Consider the following 19427-nt stretch of genomic DNA (forward strand, 5'->3'; position numbering starts at 1 on the left):
CAGGCCTGCAGCTGTCACCACTCTTGCACAGGAGCCCAAGCGCTGCTAAAATGGCAGAATAGTGTTTTCACCTCCTTCCCCCCGGCCACCACCTCCCTCCCTCCCTCGGCCTCCTCCTGCGCTGGGAGGGGCACCCCCTGCCCACGCCAGGACACAGGGGACACGTTTCCTCCAGGGGTCCCACAGAGCGGCGGGTGCATCCTGCCCACCCGTGTTTCCCCGTCCGGCGGGACACCGCACCCGCCTCCCCCACGCCCGGCCGGGGCCGGGGCGGAGCTTATTCTCCAGCCGCGCCCCCGGCCCCGCCCCCTGACGGGCTGAGGCAGGCGCCCCCCGCGCCTGCGCCCTGTAGCCGTCGGGGCGAGCGCGGGCCCGGAAGCGGGGCGGGCGGCAGCGGCGCCGCCGGTGGCCGCCATGAGCTTCCTCATCGACTCCAGCATCATGGTCACCTCCCAGGTACCCCCGCTACTGCGCGGCGCGGTTCCCCCCGCCCTGCCCCGCCCCGCCCTGGAGGGGTGACGGGGAGGAGGGGTAGGAAGGCGGGGGCGGCGTCGCCGCTGCGGCCTTGGCCCGCTCGCCACCCCTCCGGAAGCGGCCGTTGGGAGTGCGCGGGGGGCGGTGCGTGCGGGGGTGCGCACGCGCAGCCTTGCGGGGCGCCCGGAGCCCGGGGGCGGCGGGAGTCGCGGGGAGACGGCGTCAAGAGCAACGGCCTTGCCGCCGCCTTCCGCCCTCGCCCCGGCCCCCTCGGCCTCGCCTGCTGAGGGGAGGGAACGGCTGCGCGCCCGGCTGCCCTTCCCCATCCGCTGCTCAGCAGCAAAGGTGGGAGAAAAAAAAACCCAAACCAAAAGCACCAAAACCCTAGCTCGTCGCTGCGCGCGAAGGGGTGTTGGGCTGCTGGTTTGTCTCGTTGCGGCCGCCCAGGCTCCTGTCGCAGGGCAGGATGAGGAGTACACATCTTTGGCCCGCTTCCTTACGTGCCACAGTGACCGTTGCCCTCCCGCAGTTGTCCAGTCAGAACGTAGTGCGTAGAGAGGCTGTGGGGAATGGTGCTTCCCTTGTCATGCTGCGTCGCTTCTATAAATTTGGATTTTCTTTTGTTGGGACAGACAGGAAAGTTCATCTTGCTGTTCTCTAGGTAGTACTTTGCTGCTGATGTTCTTCAAGAAGGCTGGTCACTTATGTCTTCTACCCCTGGTTTGCTATTGAGGAGTTTGCTTGTTTACGACTTCGGAAGATATTTCATGATCTGCTTTGATACCACTAAAAGGACACCACTAAAAAGCCTCCTTCTCCATTGATCCATCTGTGATTCAGCACTTCCTTCAGCTTTTTCTTTCTGCTGCCATCAAAGTAATCTTTCAACCGGTCTTAGTTTTACACCAGCTGAATTCACCTAGGAGCCCTTTAAAACATTTCACGTCATCCTATCTTTGTCATTACAAAGTGGGTTGTGGTCTTAACATGTGGAAATACCCCCTCCTTCTTCATTAGCTTTCTTTGCTAGTAATTTATCTCGCCATTGCGTTCCCTTTGACTGTCCTCTCCTCAGTAAGCATCTCTCCTTTCCTCTTGTCTGCCTCTCTGGCAGCCGAGGTGGTCCAATTGTTTACTTCTGCCAAAAGGAGAAAGTTCTGCTCCCTCTTCACTTTTGCTTTGCTGCATGGTCATACTCTCTTATTTGTGCTCGCTCCACTATTTGGTTTAAATAAGTTTAACGGGATCACAGAGGGATCTGATAAGCTTCAGAGCTGGTGTGAAATTATTGTTCTGTAATGAGGAGGGATGAGCTGAGGAGAGAGGACCTTTCCCCTCTCAACATCAGTTGGTTGTCTCATATAGACTTTCATGCACGACTCCGTAGTTTTCTTGACAGTTTTCAGGAAAGCACAGCTTTTGGCCATTCCTCCTACTTGATAATGCTTTGATTTTTGCTCCTGTCATTTGCTTTGCATTCCAAGATCTAACTTACCTAATAGCTTTTATTTCATTTGTGATGGCAGCTTTGCGTTTTCCCATCATCTTCAAAAGTATCAAGATAGGTATTTAAATTGCTGCATGTAATTGTCAAATGCTCGAGAATTTTCAGACTTAAAGTGTCACATTCACCTGTGGTGTCTTAGAGTGTGAACTTTTAAGATAATGCCTGTCTATGTTTTAGTACAGTCCCTAACACAAGGGAAATCTAATCTTTGTATATAACTTCCTCTGTTTCTATTGTACTCGATTATCTCCTCTTTCTTTTACTTTATTTAGTTATTTTGGTTTGAGGTGTTTGCCTCTACTTTTTTCCTCTTTTACACTCTTAAATGTGGAATTACTTTGTGTAAATATCACTTGCTTGTCATACTTCTTTGACTTATGACCTGTAGGTGGGAGGGTTGTGGAGTATCTTACCTTTTTCTTTTTGCTACCAATTACTTTAAAGTCTGAAGTTCTCCTCAAACAAGTTTTGCCAGCTGTTACTAATCAGTAGACCTCATTCCTATTTCAGTTTTTCTTTCAAGACAAATATATTTGATCTTTCTTGCCCAGATTTCCAGGTATTCTTTGTCTGTAAATCATGTTCTTCTGTTACCTTTGCTGCTGCTGGGATCCAGTTGCTCCTGATGCACAGTGGAATCATCCACAATGATTCCTGCATTTTTGTCTTTGAAAGTTTCTTGTCTCCACAGGGGGCCAGAATGCTCTGGCCTTTTCCATGGGCCCTTGAAAAGAAATACTGTCTTTGTCCCATGCTTTCTGACATATATTGTTTTTTCTCTTTGCTTTGGTCAAAACTACCCTTATAAAAAATATTTAGCATCTTCAGAATTCTCTTTTTGCTTGGATTCTTTTAAATCATTGCACTCGTTTTCTGCAGAATAGACAGGACTACCCCGGAAGGCCTGACAACCCAGTCTCCTTTTTCTGGCCGAAGATGGATAATTACAGTTTTGAGCACATTGCTTAATTGGTATTTATTTCATTTAACTCATCTGTAAAATAGCTGTGATATTAAGTCCGTCTCCTCAGGTCTGTGCTGAAATTAAATTGAAACTGAGTTTTTTAAAGTGCTCTGAGAGCCATTGAAATGCAAAGCATTGTTAACTTCTCCTGCTTTACCTACCTTTTCTCTGTGGCTTTCTGCAACTCCAAATTGTGGTTTGAGGCATTCAACACTGCCTTTTCTCTACCTTAAAGATGCTTTTAACACCTTTCTTCCAGGTTGTATCAGTGTATAACCAGATCTAGTGTTAAGACCTCTCCATAAAAATTGAACGTCCTTCTAGTTTTAAAGAAGCAGCAGATATTTTTATAAAACTTGCTCGTCCCTAGAAGATGTGTGTGCTGTCGACATTCAGGTGTTTGCTTTGTCTCCGTTACAGTGTTTCCTGCAAAAAGTATAAACTTTAATTCTGTAGATTAGAAGAGTGAAAGAAGAAACAACAGTGCCAAGGATTCTGGCAGGCCAGGAACCGAGGAATTCTGAGAATTTGGGAATACAAAAACAGGCTGTCTTGACTGGATCTTTTGTAATGTCGTAGCCTTCTGTGTATGGTATGCTTGAACATCTAAAATACTCTTCCTTCCATGATACCGTGTTAAGTTTTAATCTTTTGTGGATCTTGGGTAGTTTGGCCTAGCACTTTTCCTTCCATATCTTTCATCTGTGGTCAGTAGCGAAGTAGCTTTGTATTTTGCAAGTTGCTGGTTACAAATGTTAAGTGGTTCATCTCTTCTGCAGGTGCTGTTCTTTGGATTTGGGTGGCTGTTCTTCATGCGTAAGCTCTTCAAGGATTATGAGGTGAGAAGGAGCCTTTCATTACAGTTCTATATCTTAAAAATTACTCCCAATTATAGAAACATTTTTGAAACTGCATTTGTCCTTCTTCCTCTCTTTAGCCCTGTTATCTTAATTTTAATTGTCTCTACAGTTACTGTCTTTTTAATTTCCTCTTGTGCTTCTGTTTGAAAGACGCCTAGATATCTGAGGAAATGGGTTCTTCTAGGGCCAATGAAAGTTTCCATATTGGCTACTGTTAAAGGAAAAAAAGTGGAGGAGGTGCAGGGGTAACAGGAAACTGTTTTGCCTTTTGCTTGAGTAAGCCTGCCTTATTTAATTGTAAAATTTTTGTGACAAAACCAAATTCAGTGGTTGATTTAAACTCCGTGAGGTGTGTTCATTGTGGCTTAATTGTTGAGGGAATTGGATGGGGTAAAACCGTTGCATTCTCTTATCCCTAGAGGGATATGAGGGAATATAGTCTAGGTCAGAGATGCCTTAAGTGTGAGCCAAATTCAGACCCAAAAAGTTTTTTTCTGATATGGATCTTATTTTTAAATCTAAGGTTAGGATCCAAGAGCTGTGTTAGCAAGGGTCTGTCATTAGTCAAGTTGACAGAGGGCATTGCTTGCTTGCATCCCTTCTGTGTAAGACGTCTCTTAAATGTGCAGGTAGCTGCAATCAGGGTAATAGTGAGCAATTTATGAGTTTGCCCTCTGCTTTCCAACAGGCTGTTTGTTTCTTCCAGTTTAGATAAAGGGCAAGGTGCCTTGAAGCAAGAGACCCATTTGTGTGCCAGTGTGCCTTGTGATTTGTTTTTCGTTGCCTGAGGGATATCCAGGTGCCATTCTAGGAATGGAAACACCTGATGTCTCTGGCTTGTTTTCTCCATTGCAGGTGCGACAGTATGTGGTCCAGGTGATCTTCTCTGTGACTTTTGCCTTCTCTTGTACCATGTTTGAACTCATCATCTTTGAGATTTTGGGGGTATTGAACAGCAGGTGAGTCTGGGAGCTCACTAAAGCCTAGCCTGCCTTGTGTTCAGCGGCTTCAGTCCGACTTCTAAATGAATGGGTTAGTCTTGGATTGGGGAAATGGAGTGAGAAAATTGTCAACAGCTCAAAGATGTTTGATCAGCAGGATTTGTTTATTTGACAGAACATGAGACTAGAAGTCATGAGCTCCCCATTTTTCATACAGTTGCTATTAGTGTGGTCTAGGTCCTTGGGGCAAGGCTTTAGTCTTTGACTTTTTCCATTTGTGAAGTTGAAAGAAATGGTTTCTTTTATGGGAGTGTTGTGAAGCTTCAGATCGTGCTGAAGGGCACTTTTCAGATGTTAAGGCCTATAGAAACTATAAGCGCTAGTTTTTCTGTGGTGGCCAGAGCAGCGAGTAAGATGTGAAGCTAATTAGGAAGTGAAAACTACTTCTGTAATAACATGGTATTTGTGAATCAAAGGCACATCCTCCCTTGACATAGAGCGAAGACTTCTATATAAAGGGGATGTTAAAACTGTCTACTTCAGAACTCAGTAGGAAAGAGAAGATAGAACAGTAACACGTAGAGGCTAGCTGGGTTTCCTGCATATTCTCTCTCATCACACTAGCATGAGAGAGCACGCAAAGGAGTTCAAAGGCAAGAAATACAAAACTGATAAGAGGTAATATTAGTTCCGACTGTGTGTCATTAATCAGTAGAGCTTGCAGCCAGAGACATCACTGAGGAGAATGCTTTTATAAGCTTCGATAAAGGGCTGGACATCAATATAGATGAAAATGTTTGCCTCTGAATTAGCTAGGAAAAGGGGCAAGGATCCTCATAATTTCTCCTTCCACCAGGCATAAGAGGATATGAGTTAATGTTGGGAACAGGACGTGTACTTTTCTATTCAAGCTAAGAGAAAAGGCAGTTCAGCCAAGGTGAATCTCATCTATGTTTGACTGATCTCCTTTGGTCAGAGGAGTATTGATCATTTTGATATATATGTGTATTTTTAAATTCTTGCTTCGCAATGTCTTGCACGTAAGACAACTCACTTTGAAGTGAAACATGTTGAATTATGAACATTAAATATTTTAAATATTTTCAGTTTGAATTAGCCCTTTTTTGACTCAGCTGCTCATTACAAAATTAATTACTGCTTATACTTAGTTTTGATTTACTGTTCAACTAGATAAGCAGTAAATCAAATGAACCGTGCTGCAACTGGCATTAGTCACTGTAGAAAATACAGTATTTGATAAAATTAACCCAGTCTCTTTTTCTGGATAGTTGTTAATTTTGAAATACAGATTCTTGAGCTCTGTATTAAAAAACCAAAACAATAAAACAATCAACCTCCCCCCAACACAAACAACAAACAAAATCCAGAATATTCTATATGCTAGGCCAATATTATCCAATATTTGATGTGGTTGAAAGGATTGCACTGACATGCAATTGTCTGTGAGAAACTTGTTGTATTATGATAGCATGCTAATCAGTATTTTGGCTTTATTTTAGCTCTCGATACTTTCACTGGAAGCTGAACCTGTGTGTCATTTTGCTCATCTTAGTCTTCATGGTGCCCTTCTACATTGGTTACTTTGTTGTGAGCAATATCAGACTATGTGAGTACTTGGTTTATGGCAGCGAGGCTGATAACTTGAGACTACGCGTGCAAATGAGAAGTAACTTTTCTGAGAGAGAGATGTGTTAGTCACTTGCCCCATAGCTCCCTCCTTCCACTGGCTTTGTTCTGGCTACATAACTTCTCTTTGATACTTAATGCTTTAGCATGAACTGTTTATTGGGCAATTAGGGGATACTTTACCTGACAGCAACCAATGTAGCTTTTCTTTATGGGTTTCGACAAATTTGAGCACTTTAGAGTAATGTTACTGAAATTTGCTTGTTTCCAATGGTAAGCTTGCAGCCAAACCCTGGAACCCTTGGCAAGGCTGTGTTGTTCTGCTAGGGGGTTAAAGAAGCAGCTCAATAAATTACTTTTGCTTTTTTTGCTTACTGCTGTCTGGATGAGGCCTCTTCCGTGTGCTAATGAACACTTTCCCTTGAGCTATTGATAGTTATCGTTCTTTGTATTAAACTTAGGCATGTAGGTTGGGAGTATTACGTGTGTAGTTTTGGCATGAAGGTGAGGTTTTCAAGTTTCATGTTCAGGGTCACACAAGAAAGATACAGCTAACTGATCCCTGTTCATAGCGCAGCCCTCTTCGTACATCTGTGGGGAAAAGCCAAAGAGGTGTGTCCGCTGCATTACCGCTTGCAAATGGCAGTTCTGTAGGAAGCAAAGGGGTGCATACTGCTACCTGTAGCTCTGTCAGTGGGCATCTGTGCTCAAATAGCCTTTGGACCGATGTAGCAATTTTGCGAGCTTGAAAGAGCTCTAAAGAAAGAACTTTAAAATACTGTTGTGTTTTTTTTCTCTCCGTTAGTGCACAGACAGAAACTGCTTTTTGCATGTGTTCTGTGGTTGACATTTATGTATTTCTTCTGGAAGCTGGGGGATCCATTTCCCATTCTCAGCCCAAAACATGGTGAGTTTCATATTCTTGCTCATTCCTTCCCTCCTGAAAATAGGCTTTGTTATCTCACTTTTTATCTTGGAGATATTATTGTCTCAGCTCTACAGTTGGGCTGTAGAAAGTAGTTCTTGCAACTGAGAGTCTGCTGTGCTTTGAAATCTGCAATCTGAAGGTTGTCAGGCAGACAGAAATGGGTGGATAGACCTTGAATTATTTGCATTAGTTTTCTTCCATGCCACAGGAAAACTTTAGGGAAATGAATGAGCCCTAACTGAACCGAGTGTATATAAGAACACAGTGTATATAAGAACCAGTCCTTCATCTGACTTTTTTCAGTCAGATTATTGTTTCTTGTGACTGAAATCAGATCAATGTAACATAGGTGGACGTGCAGTTGACAAAACATGGCAGGGCGCCTAAACACCAGAGCTACATAGACTGTAGCCAGCAACACGTCTGGCAGCGCATGCGGGCTTCGGTACAGCTCTGTACACCGCCTGAGCCCAGAGGCAGTATGGTTGCATGGTACTAGAAAGTGAGTTGGTACGTTCTGCTGGTCGTCAGAGCTATTTGTGTGCAGAATTAACTTGGGTATCTCTGTGTTGCAGTCATGGCACCAAGAGTATTTATAGTGTGAAGATACTGTGTGCACTTGGCCTAGTTTGTGACCAACAGAGGTTGTTAGCATCTGCCTAACTGTACTAAACCCTGCAGGCACCTTGCTGTGCCGAAGGATTATAACACTGTAGAACCAGACTATTTGTCACCTGGGTTTCCTGTGTAACTTAAGTTGCCCTTCCCTTGCACTGGGAAATTGTATATTGCTCTCAATAGGTGAAATTCAGTCAGTTTCACTCAAATTGGTGAATATGTCTGTCTGCATAGATAACTGTCGGCTTCATCTTTCTATTCGCTAGGAGGCTGCTTCACTCTGTACTCTGTGTAAGAGAAAAATTGAAGGTTACCAAATGCTGCAGGGTCTGCCCACCCTTTCATCTGTGTTCCTAAAACTTTCCTAAGAGAAAGCGTGTATCTGTGTTTTGTAATTGTGTCATTTGCCACTGAAATACAGTGGCGAGTGTATACTGTGGATCCTTCTGCCTAGTGTTTCATTGCTAAGAAAAACTGTGTATCCACTTTCAGTTGCAGAAAGCGCTTGAGTTTGCAGAATATAATAAGCCAGTGGGAACTTTGCCGTAGGGTTTAGGTAATCCTTTTAAGGTCACTCGAAAGGTTCTGTGAAGCTGCATAACAATTGCAGATTTCCAGAACTGGTAGTGGGGTGTTTTCTGTTTTTAACTTCTGCTTTACAGGATGATTATCTCCACTTTACAGTTGTACAGTGCCGTATCCTACCAGGTGTAGACATAAGGTTAGAGCAAAGGATTCTAGGTGTTTTTTTCCCTGCTGTACTGCTGGGGTGCTGCTGTCCTGCGTTTACTGACAAGGCTTCTGCGGGGCTTTGTCGTGTGCTGGTGGTGGCCCAATTCAGACAGGTAGGAAGGACCCTGTTGTAAAAGAAGATGTGACGGGAGGCTGTGCTTAATAAACAGCAGTTCATTACCAGGTGTGTCTTTCTCAGCGTGCCCTACCCTGCTCACCTGCGTGTATGGTGCTGTGCTGCAGCGGGGGAATTGCAATGACTAGTGGGGCCCTTTCAAGTGCACTGGCATCCTGTCCTGGGGGTGCCTTGCCTGGGGATGGTGATGGCAGTGTGCTGCAGCTGGGAAACGCACCATCAATCAGGGCTCAGAGTCAGGAGCCCTGGTTGCTCTGAAGCTTGTTTAACAGAGCTGAGTTTGGGAGCTCGTAGTAGAAGGAAGGTTATGCTTTACATACTAGTGTTCCGATAGAACTTGTATCTTTATCTGAGTTGATAAAACATTCATTTTATCTGACCTGATCACAAGAGTAGGGTTGCTGTGAGTGTTACGGGAAAGTATTGCTTTAACCAGTGGAATGTCATGTCATTTTGAAGGCATCTCTGTTTTAACTGCTGCGGTCTGACAGTGTGTGGGGCAAAAGGCCAGTGTGTTGTAGCACATTCTGTAGCTCGTGTAAATCTCTATGCAGCTGCACATGACTGGGTGTCTCAGTCTCCCTTTGTGAAGTCTTTTTGCCGTGTTTTCATCATTTATTCCCCTTCTCTGAAGCATGAAATGCGGCTTGGCGCTTGGCCATCTCAGCTTTGCAATCATGTAAGCTCCAAATGTGCTGTGTGTGGCAGCTGCTCTATAACTAGCTCCCAAAAAAGTGAGTGATGTTTAGTAGCACATGGCACTGTACCCTAAGAAGACAGGTTGAGGTCTGTGTTTAATGGCTGAGAAGAATAAATGCTTAGAGTTGGTTACAGCACAGGCTTGATATTCATGCTGTATTACGTGAATATATGTTTTAGAGTCCACTTGGTACTTGTCGTGGTCACCTCAACAATGTGTGTGTCCCCCCAAGATGAATACTCAACAGCCAGGAGCGGCATAAGCTTCCCATGCTGTCATAACTCCACTGTGCCACAAAAACAATTTGCATCTGGTCTGGGGGGTTCACTTCTAACTGGCAGAATAGGGGTTCCTCTCTATGGTTCAGACATTTTTGGGCCAGTTTGCCCGAACTAACTGGCTTAGTAACTCCACTCCTGGTTATCGCAGAAGTAGCTTTGCGGAATATGCCTCCTTTATAGTGTCTGGTGGATGATCTGTGCTCCCATCTCAGCAAAGTGCAATCACTAATGTTTTATTAATTTAGAACCAAAGTAATGACTTTTAGTCCTCCTCAGATCTGTCTTAAGCTTCTTCATAGCTATAGTTTCCCATCCCTGTTTCTAAGCATGGTAACATGCTTTCTGAGGGAGAAAGCATGTTCTCTTTATTTCTACCTTTTTTCTTTTCATAGTCCCTGACTGTACTTCATATTACCCTGGTCATTGCAGTGGGAAGGCAGATTCATTAAGCAGCTCTGTATGTGTGTTACGTTGTGGAAGCACCAAGTGTGGAGCAGAGTGAAGAGAGCAAGGTTACTAATGCTGTGTTTTGTCTCTCTCAGGAATCCTCTCCATAGAACAGCTCATCAGCCGTGTGGGTGTGATTGGGGTGACACTCATGGCTTTGCTGTCAGGATTTGGGGCTGTCAACTGTCCATACACTTACATGTCCTACTTTCTCAGGTAACTCCAGCCTTGTGAAATATTTTGTCCACCTTTTTTGAGATTTTTCTTCTGCTTTCCCTGTAGCATCGATCCAAGTTTTTTCAAAACTTTTTTTCTGAATCTAGCTATTACCATGTCTATGTGCTAGAACCATTTCCATTGCTAAAACGTATTCTCCTTGTACAGGCCTCTCTCTTCTTTATTTCATGGACATGTGCATATTTCCTCTGAAATGGGATAGCTGGCCTAATTGGGTGTTTTCATTTTGCAGGAATGTGACAGATGCAGATATTCTGGCTTTGGAGCGACGACTCCTTCAGACTATGGACATGATTGTTAGCAAGAAAAAAAGGTGAGAAGGCAGCAGTAGCATGAAATGATTTATTTCAAGGATTTTCAGTCAGTATAGTATAAGATTGGTCTTGAAGTTACCAAAATTATTAGTCCTGTCAGGGCTGCGTTTTCCAGTGAAACAGGTTGCTGAATTGGGTTGAGCTGTGTGGTGTTTCATTCTGGCCTGATACACAACTTCATTTTTTTCCCCAGACACGTGCACTAAATAACACCCTTTCTTACTGCATTGGCACAAATTAGGCTTCCAAGGCAAATTGTAACTCTCTGATGGTGGCTCGACTAGCCTGTAGGATGGGCACCTTTCTCTCCTGATGAGTACGCCACTGCAGCTGGTGCTCTCTCTGGCAGTTCTAGTACAGCAATTGGCTCATACATATTGAGCGCTCTCCGGCTCTATGGATCTGGTGTTTTCTGGTCAAGGCTGAAGCAGGCTAATGAGCTGGTGTGGACGCAGCTATGTTCTTGCAAATGACAAGGTTTACATTAGTTCAGTTTTGCAGAATTGCAAAACATTGCTAATGTAAATGTAGTGTAGTGCACGAGCTGCCATCAGAACTCAGCTTTTGTTGGTTTAGCTTATTCCATGTATCCCAAGCAAAAAAACTGCTTTCGGAAACAATGTAATTTCATTTACACATAAAAGGTATGTGCTGTTGCCAGTTACGTATTACATGCCTTACTAGTTGTGCAGAATATATACCATAGTCACTTTAAAGGTTTGAATGTCTGACACTGAATTCTCACAGCAGTCCCTTTGACTTTACTTTTGATGCACTAATGTTTCAATGGAATCTTTTAATGTATGACAAGAGACCTTTTAGACAGTCTAACCTTGATGAATTAGTCACCAGTGTGCATATCTGCTGATCAGTATTAGCCTATGGAACTGTAGTTAAAGCATAACATTTTTCTTCCCCTTCAAAAATGTTAAGTGGTGAACAAATGTTAACTCAGTAGTTGTGGTCATGTGTGACACTGAAAGTAGTGAGAGGATTTAATTACTCAGGTTGAACTGATTTAATTGATTAGGAGGATAGTAAAATACTGGCTTTAGAGTTAAAAGATATTGTGTAATGCTGCGTCTGACTCTGTGCTCTTTTGTTTTGTACAGTGTTTTTGGACCTCTGGTCCACAGAGAGTGATGTTGGGGTAAAAGTAAGGATGTCTGGGACTTGTAACTGACTAGCACTTTCTTGCCTTCCTATGGCCAGGAAATCTTCTGAATATAGCAACTTTCTAACTGTTATGAAGAACCATGTAAAGTGTGTTAATTGCTTGGGTATTATACTGAAGTTCATGTATTTGTGTTCAAAAAAACCAAGCAACCAACCAAAAAAACCCCTGAAACTGTGTAGTCTCAGAAGTGTGCAAGAAATAGCAGAAGCTTGAGTTCCGTGGATTTTATTCTCTTCTGGCTTTGACAGCAGCTTGCATAATTGGGCTATTTGCTCATATGAAGCAGAGTTTAAAAAGTTAGATTTGTATCAGTCTAAATGCAATCCAGAAATCATTTGGCAGAACAAGTGGGAATAGCAGTATTTTAAAGTGTGGGGTAAATGCTATAGTTCCATTAATTGTCAGTTACTTACCAGTCACCTTTTCAGTACTGCTGATAACTGAGAACTTACCAACGCACACAAGGATTATAAGGCAATAGAACATAAAGCTTTTTTGTTTTCTTTGCTGATCTTGACATTTCTTCTCATACCAACCCTTATTCATGCTGGCTTCCTTGTCAGTAGGAGATAGTTGTTGAAAGCTGTTTTCCCTGATGCACGGGAATTATTGTTCTCTGCTTCCTGAGAGAACCTTATGGAAACTCGCCTCTAAGGTTGGCAAGTTCTTTATATTCATGCTTGCAGGTATGACGTGACTAAGCCTCAGATTTGAAATGCCTGGATTCTGTGACACCGTTGCTTCATTTTGCTTCATGTTATCTACACAGGCAAAGTGTGTGGTTTTTGCCTGTGGATCCTTTCTATGAGGTCTCCAGAACGCCTGACTACTGTGTGGGTACAGAGATCCCTGTCACCTCTCAGAAGAAAAGATTTGCCTTTGTATACTTACAGCTTTGCTCTTTGCCTTGACATAGCTGCATTTTTTGCTGCAATGCTGTGGATTGTTTGGGATGGAATGTGTGAATTGGGTACTGGGGGAAAAAAGCAAGGATTAAGAATGCAATTCATATATTTGGCAGCTATCAGGATGAATTGAATTGTTCTAAGATCTCTGTTATTTGTAGTCTGTGGCCACGTGTGCTTTTATGTGTGTTATGTGTGGTGCCTCAAGGGTGTTTCTTTTGCTGGATGTGAAGGAGGAGTGGTATTTATTTTTTTATTACACTGCTTATCAACAGCCTTGAAGAGGGCTCTGTGCCAAATGTAGCAATACTGGCTGCAGCTACAAGAAGGGGCCTAAACACTGTCGAACCATGAATCGCCTTGACAATCCTATGAATAGTGTTCAGCTTAGGAGTGGATAACTGGCTCACAAATTTCAATGGGGAGAAATGTGAGGGAATGAGGCCAGAAGCCAGCGCTGCTCGCGGGGATTATGCTGCAGTGCACATGGGGGTGTGAGGGACGATATGCAGCTGCTGCTGTAGTGTTGGAATTAGCTTCAGGAGTGATGTTCAGATCGCCTGAAGCGCCCAGTGGTTCAGTCCAGTGAAGGATTTATGTGTTTATGCTTCATAACAGCTTGTCATGCAGGCCAGTAGTAGTGAGTGACAGCATGTCAGAGAGTGCTGCTGCATACCATCCCGCGCCCACGGTTCTGTGGAGGAGGCGGCTGTGCAGTGATAAAGAAGAGGTGTTCAAGGGGAGAGAAAAGCATGAGAAGTCTTCCGATTCCTGAACTTGAGATAACACAGTCATGCGTCTGAGGAAAGCGACTAATCATATGACTGAGAAAACCATTTGAATTTTTATTTTTAATTGGGTTTAAATTCCTTTAAGGATTGAAGCAGGATCCTGAATGGAAGTCTTGGGAAGTGTCTCACTGAATCTTGCTTGATTAGATCTGGGCTCTACTCCAGAGCTAATCAAGATAATGTTATGAAGCAAGATTGGTGCTTAGGTGGGGGGGGAAAAAAGAGGGGGCATCTGTTTGCAGTGAATTTAGTTTAACAGTGTCTTCTAGGGAACTGTTTTTTGGTGGGTTTTTTTGTTTGGGTTTTTTTTGTGTTTTGATTTTTTATAAAAATACTTTATTCCTAAGGACTTGTGTTTTCTGTTCTTTCAGGATAGCAGTGGCTCATAGGACAATGTTCCAGAGAGGAGAAGTGCATAACAAACCCACTGGCTTCTGGGGAATGATAAAAAGTGTTACAACGTCTGTTTCAGGCAGTGAAAGTATCCTTCGTCTACATGCTGGCCCCTGTCTTGGGAGGTGGCTCCAGCTTTCTTCTGTTTGGAAATGAAGAGTGTTAGTTGGGCCAGTTACAAAGCATTTGTGTTTCAACACGTTTCAGCAGTCTGAGCAAAAGGCTTAATGTCTCCTGGGAAGTTTGCTTTCTAGCACTCTACTGTCTGACCTTTTGCCCAGGGGTTGGGCTCGTAATTTTGCTGTGACACAGTCAGGAGTTGTATGCTGCTGCCCTGCCCTATAAGTGTGCTGTTGCATCACCATGATTGAGGTGTACAGCAGATCACAGGACAGATGTGCACGCTTCCAGTGTCACATTGCGGGTGTCTACCCCATCACATCACTGTTGTGGGAGGCAACTTTCTATTCTGATGTATCCTCTGCTTATGTGACTATGACTGACTTGTGTATTTTTCTCATAACTTGAAATATGCTTTTCTGGGATGAACCTGTGACATACTTGCGCAAAACAATGGGTTGGTGGAACAATTTACCTAGCCTTTAGTTGGCTTTCTGCCATGTTGGAAAGCTGTGAGAAAAAGAAGGGCAGGAAACAACTTGTTGACCAATGAATTGTTCTCATGATATAGGCTGGACACTGGTACTATAGCAGTGTGACAAAAAGGTGGATAGGAACAGGTGGATAGAAATTGTTCTGCCCATATGAAAGGGGTAAGAGGAATCTGTTATGAATCGCAAGGGTCTGTATTTCTCTAACTTACAGTTGCCTACCAACGATTTCTGCCAGACCACCTAAAGTGTGCAGTTTGCATATTTAAGGCTGAGGACTCTTCTTCCTCTCCTTTCCCACTAGGTGTGGGAATAGCCAAATCAGAGTTTGGCTGTTTGACAAGACTCTTAAAAATAATCACTAATCTCTTGGAGCAGTTACTCAACAGTTTTGTTTATGAAGATGGTGTGAGAGTGACATAACGTGAGATGCACTTCAGAGACAAGGGACACTGATCAAAGTGGAGCTGCAGTCTTCGAGAGTTCTGGTTCTATTCTGTGATTGATTCCCCAGGCTTGTTGCATGACTGCCTCAATACTGTGTACTGCCTACCTTCTTTAAATGTAGTGGGCAGTATATGTATCCTTGATTTCTTTGGGTGCAGTATTAACAAGGAGCATTAAGGCTTAATCAAAAAAACTGATCTGGGTCAAAAAAGTGATCAAACCATTAGATGTGGCCCTTGGGCTGAAGGTGGGGAATGTTTTGTTTCTGATTAAGAATTTGTGACCTATTCTAGCCTTGACTGTGCTGGTTTGCCAGATCTGTCCCTTATCCAGCAAGAAGTGGATGCCCTAGAAGAGCTGAGTCGGCAGCTTTTTCTGGAAACTGCTGACTTGCATGCAACAAAGGTACATAGCCAAGTTGGGTGTTGGGAGGCCAGAGTAGGTTGAAAGAGAATGTATGTTGCAAGAAACTGAAAGCTGTTCAGCAGGTAAATGTTGAAATGTTGTGATGCGGCGGAGTGAGGATCTGTCTTTTTCATTTGGCAGTTTCCTTTCCATTCAGATACATACTGGAGTATGCCCCATGTCCCTAAAGCCATTCAGAAACTTTTTGAATTAAAATTTTTGAGTTCAGAAACATTTGAATTAAGAGGTGTAGAAGGATAAAACTGTGTTTGCTGCTATTGATGCTTAATTAAAATTTTGTGTTGTGGGTTGTTGTGGAAATGATATATTTATTTTTTGTGTGTTCTGTTCCCCCTCCCTCCTTTTGTATTTCCAGGAGAGAATAGAATATTCCAAAACTTTCCAGGGAAAATACTTTAATTTTTTGGGTTATTTTTTCTCCATCTATTGTGTCTGGAAAATCTTCATGGTAAGTAAATGTTTTAATGTTTTATGTGGACATATGCAAATGTCACACACTACATAGATCATGTTATACATGCAGTTCATCAAGTAATGCTCCAGTTTCCTTAAAATCCTGATTTTGAAAGTTCTGAAAGAAACTGGCCCTTGGTTGAAATAAAGCTGTTGGTTTGTGTAGAGCATTAGACAAGCAATTCTTAGAGGTGTGCATTTTGTACCTTCTTAGACAATCTGACCACCCCCTGCCCCTTTCTTTGGTGATACAAAGTAAGAGTCATGCATGTGTCCCACGTGTAACAGTGAGGTATGCTTTTGTTTTCTTGTTTAAGTGTAAATCCATCTCTCTCTTGCAGGCAACCATCAATATTGTATTTGACCGTGTGGGGAAGACTGATCCAGTCACAAGAGGAATTGAGATCACCGTAAATTATCTGGGAATCCAGTTTGATGTGAGACTTTATTAATTCTTACAGCCTTTTCTGCAATTTCTCTCTTACCTAAATAAAATCATACTGCTGATAGGGAGAGAGTGATAGAGTCCTGAGAATGTGTCTTTGACTTCTAACTTACTGAGGAGAACAGGAAAATGCACCGTGAACTTTGCTTTCACACTGATTTTATGCTGGGATGGTAATGTGGTCTTGCCAGAGAGGCAGTGATTTGCTTGTTTGTTTTGGGAAAATGGAAACGCCTTAGTCAACCTGCTTAGATTAATTCATTTAGCTACAGAGTGATAATGTTTGATCGTACACATAGGTGTTCTGTCATTTACACTTTTTAAATATATCCTTGTGAATACAGGGTTCTTTGTGATTGATGTAAGCTAAATCTGTTTTTCTCATGTGTTTGGAGTAAAGAATTGCTAATATATTTGCGAAAACGTCTGTTATAGAAACCTGCCTACAATGGATATCTGTACAATTAGGAAATACAAATATTGTGAAGAATTGGCAGCTATACATTGTGGTGCAAATGGGATTAGGGTTAGAGGTTTAACTCTATTTTTCTTGTTGATACAGGTGAAATTCTGGTCTCAGCACATTTCCTTTATTCTTGTTGGAATAATCATTGTTACCTCTATAAGAGGATTGTTAATTACACTAACAAAGGTAAGAGCCAGGACTCGTATGTGGGTTTGGACCAGGACAGATGTTATCAGATCTTTAACTTTAGATGGGACAAATACTGCATAAACTTTCAGTGCACATTTATGTTTTAAATATATGAATATAAATACTTGCAGAGGGAGGAAGGGAGGAAGAATACCTTCTGCAGTTTATTTCGTCACTCAGTCTCTATTGTTACTACTGTTGGGAAGAGATGTAGATGTTAAATGAGATGTTAAATGTAAGCAAGGGTTCAAAATGATGCTGTAGCCAGGGCTCATTAGTAAGGTTGATGAGATGGTGACGAAAAGAATTTAGATTGCTTAATTTGAGCTGCTGGTAGGACTGGAAAGGCATTAACTCAAGAGACATGTGACTCATTGTCCTGACCTGGCTTTTGATACCTAAGCTTAAGCTTTAATATATATCGTTATATGACTTCTACCACATGGCGCCACTGGTTTAGGGAGATTCATGTTTAAGACTAAGACTGCAAGTTTCTGAAAGTAGGGTACAGGCACCCTGCCAGAAAGTATAGTTTTTTTAAAATTAAAAAGTATTGAATGGTATGTACCTTTCATGCCGTCCTAAGGCACATCAGACTTATCTGACTGCTTATTTCCAACGTTTTTGTTTTGTTTTGTTTTTTCCCCTAGTTCTTCTATGCCATTTCCAGCAGCAAGTCCTCTAATGTTATTGTTCTGCTTTTAGCACAGATAATGGTGAGTATGTGGAACCATGGGCACACACACATTTATACATACATACTTATTTGCATGTGTATACATATACATATAATAAAATCTTCATATGCTGACCCGTGTTAGCCACATAGCCAATTGTGATATCATAACTACTTTCTCTGTTTTTTAATTTACAGGGTATGTACTTTGTGTCATCAGTGCTCCTGATCCGGATGAGTATGCCTCTAGAGTATCGCACTATTATTACAGAAGTCCTGGGAGAGCTCCAGTTCAACTTTTATCATCGTTGGTTTGATGTGATATTCCTAGTTAGTGCACTGTCCAGTATCCTCTTTCTCTATTTAGCACACAAACAAGCCCCAGAAAAGCATATGGCCCTCTGAGTTAAGGACTGCAGTCGCGCACTACTCTCTGTCCTTTCAACTGCACTGCTGCAGCTCCTGTGGACTGCAAAACTTGAAGAGAGCCAAGACTACTCTGTGCATTCCAGCAGCGTAACTGGCTCTTTGATCTTTCACACATGTCATCGTCAAGCTCTGTGGCTCATCTTGTTAAGGTGCCACAGCTCGAAGTAAAGGGAATGCGCGTATTGAATGTGAGATAGTTCATTGGCAAGGAATAAGGGCACTCCTGCGTACACCAATATCTAGGGGCATTGGAACTTGCACAGTAGGTTGTCTGAGGTAAGACCTCTTACTGTGAGAAGAACATCTTCAGAGAAGGCACCAAGGAAATGTGATTTTTCTTTTGAAAATAACTCATAATTGGGATTCAGAGGATGGCAATTCTGGAATTGAATATTTGAGTCTGTGGAATTAAACAAGCTTTTATAATATCTCATGCAAGCATCACAGTTGTTTTTTGTCAGCCCCAAAGAGTTGGCTGGAAGTGAGCTAGAAAGTGACTAGGATTTGCTGCCTGACAGAAGTGAAGTGGAGAGAATTTCACTCCATTTCTGTATGGAATGTATCACTAGTGTGTATCACTAGTACCTACTGGCCTTAGGACCTGAAGATTAACTTTCTGTTGCTGAATCTCTACTTTGTTTTTTCTCACTGCATAAATGGACTGAGGGTTTGGATTCCTCTTTGCTAGAGTTCAGTGTGAAGTCAAAGACCACAGCTATGCCTTGTTTACCATATATGCTGTAAATGTGGTGTTCCCCACAACCTGTGCGTTCTTCCACAGTAGCCCATTTCCCCTTCTTCATGTAATTCAAGGCATAAAAGTAAATTTTATTCATGTGACTTAAACATGTAGCTTCCCATAGCCACTCTTCTAGGCTTTGTTTGTTTTAAAACTGTTCTGGAACATAATAGGTTGTGAGAGTAAGACCTGGGGAGGGAAAAATAACCACTCTAAACAATTTATTTTTGTGTTGTCTTCAGTGTACAGCAAGGAGGCGAAGTATACAGCAGCAATTTTACACAGCCATTTATGTCACGTTCAAGAAAATGTGGCATTGACTCGGAGTTAGACAAACCTGCATGACTGAATTACGTGTGCTGTTTTAAATACCATGATCCACAACTGTATGCATGGAAGAGGGAATAGCGCTTAAACATCTTGAGTTATAAATGATGAGGTTAGCTTAATGTTTGAAAGAAATTTCTGCAATGTTAGCGGGAGAAAGGAGTGTA

The 19427-nt window shown here is 42.6% G+C and overlaps 1 protein-coding gene across 4 annotated transcripts; it reads left to right on the forward strand.

Annotated features, from left to right (window-relative positions):
- The first annotated feature begins 309 nt into the window (after nucleotides 1-309).
- GPR89B (G protein-coupled receptor 89B) lies at nucleotides 310-18627 on the forward strand. 4 transcript variants are annotated; one of them, XM_074598748.1, is made up of 15 exons: nucleotides 611-819; nucleotides 2861-2953; nucleotides 3725-3784; nucleotides 4661-4764; nucleotides 6267-6373; nucleotides 7199-7300; nucleotides 10331-10451; nucleotides 10705-10785; nucleotides 14031-14140; nucleotides 15427-15515; nucleotides 15892-15984; nucleotides 16331-16426; nucleotides 16997-17086; nucleotides 17740-17805; nucleotides 17964-18627. In XM_074598748.1, exons 3-15 carry the CDS (start codon nucleotides 3758-3760, stop codon nucleotides 18168-18170), a joined length of 1293 nt encoding a protein of 430 aa, XP_074454849.1. In that variant the 5' UTR covers nucleotides 611-819; nucleotides 2861-2953; nucleotides 3725-3757; the 3' UTR covers nucleotides 18171-18627. The 4 variants fall into 4 exon arrangements, with proteins under 4 accessions (XP_074454823.1, XP_074454849.1, XP_074454840.1 ...); XM_074598722.1 differs by lacking the exons at nucleotides 611-819; nucleotides 2861-2953 and adding an exon at nucleotides 310-456; XM_074598739.1 differs by lacking the exon at nucleotides 2861-2953.
- Nucleotides 18628-19427: the final 800 nt, after the last annotated feature.

Source organism: Larus michahellis, chromosome 1 (assembly GCF_964199755.1).
Source record: "Larus michahellis chromosome 1, bLarMic1.1, whole genome shotgun sequence".
Classification (NCBI taxonomy): domain Eukaryota; kingdom Metazoa; phylum Chordata; class Aves; order Charadriiformes; family Laridae; genus Larus; species Larus michahellis.

Bases quoted from the DNA above. Each gene is read 5' to 3' on its own strand.
- GPR89B (XM_074598722.1), top strand. From the start codon at position 415: ATGAGCTTCCTCATCGACTCCAGCATCATGGTCACCTCCCAG. The intron at 15,985-16,330 runs GTAAGTAAATGT...TCTCTCTTGCAG, and splicing joins GTGTCTGGAAAATCTTCATG to GCAACCATCAATATTGTATT. The intron at 17,806-17,963 runs GTGAGTATGTGG...TTTAATTTACAG, and splicing joins TGCTTTTAGCACAGATAATG to GGTATGTACTTTGTGTCATC.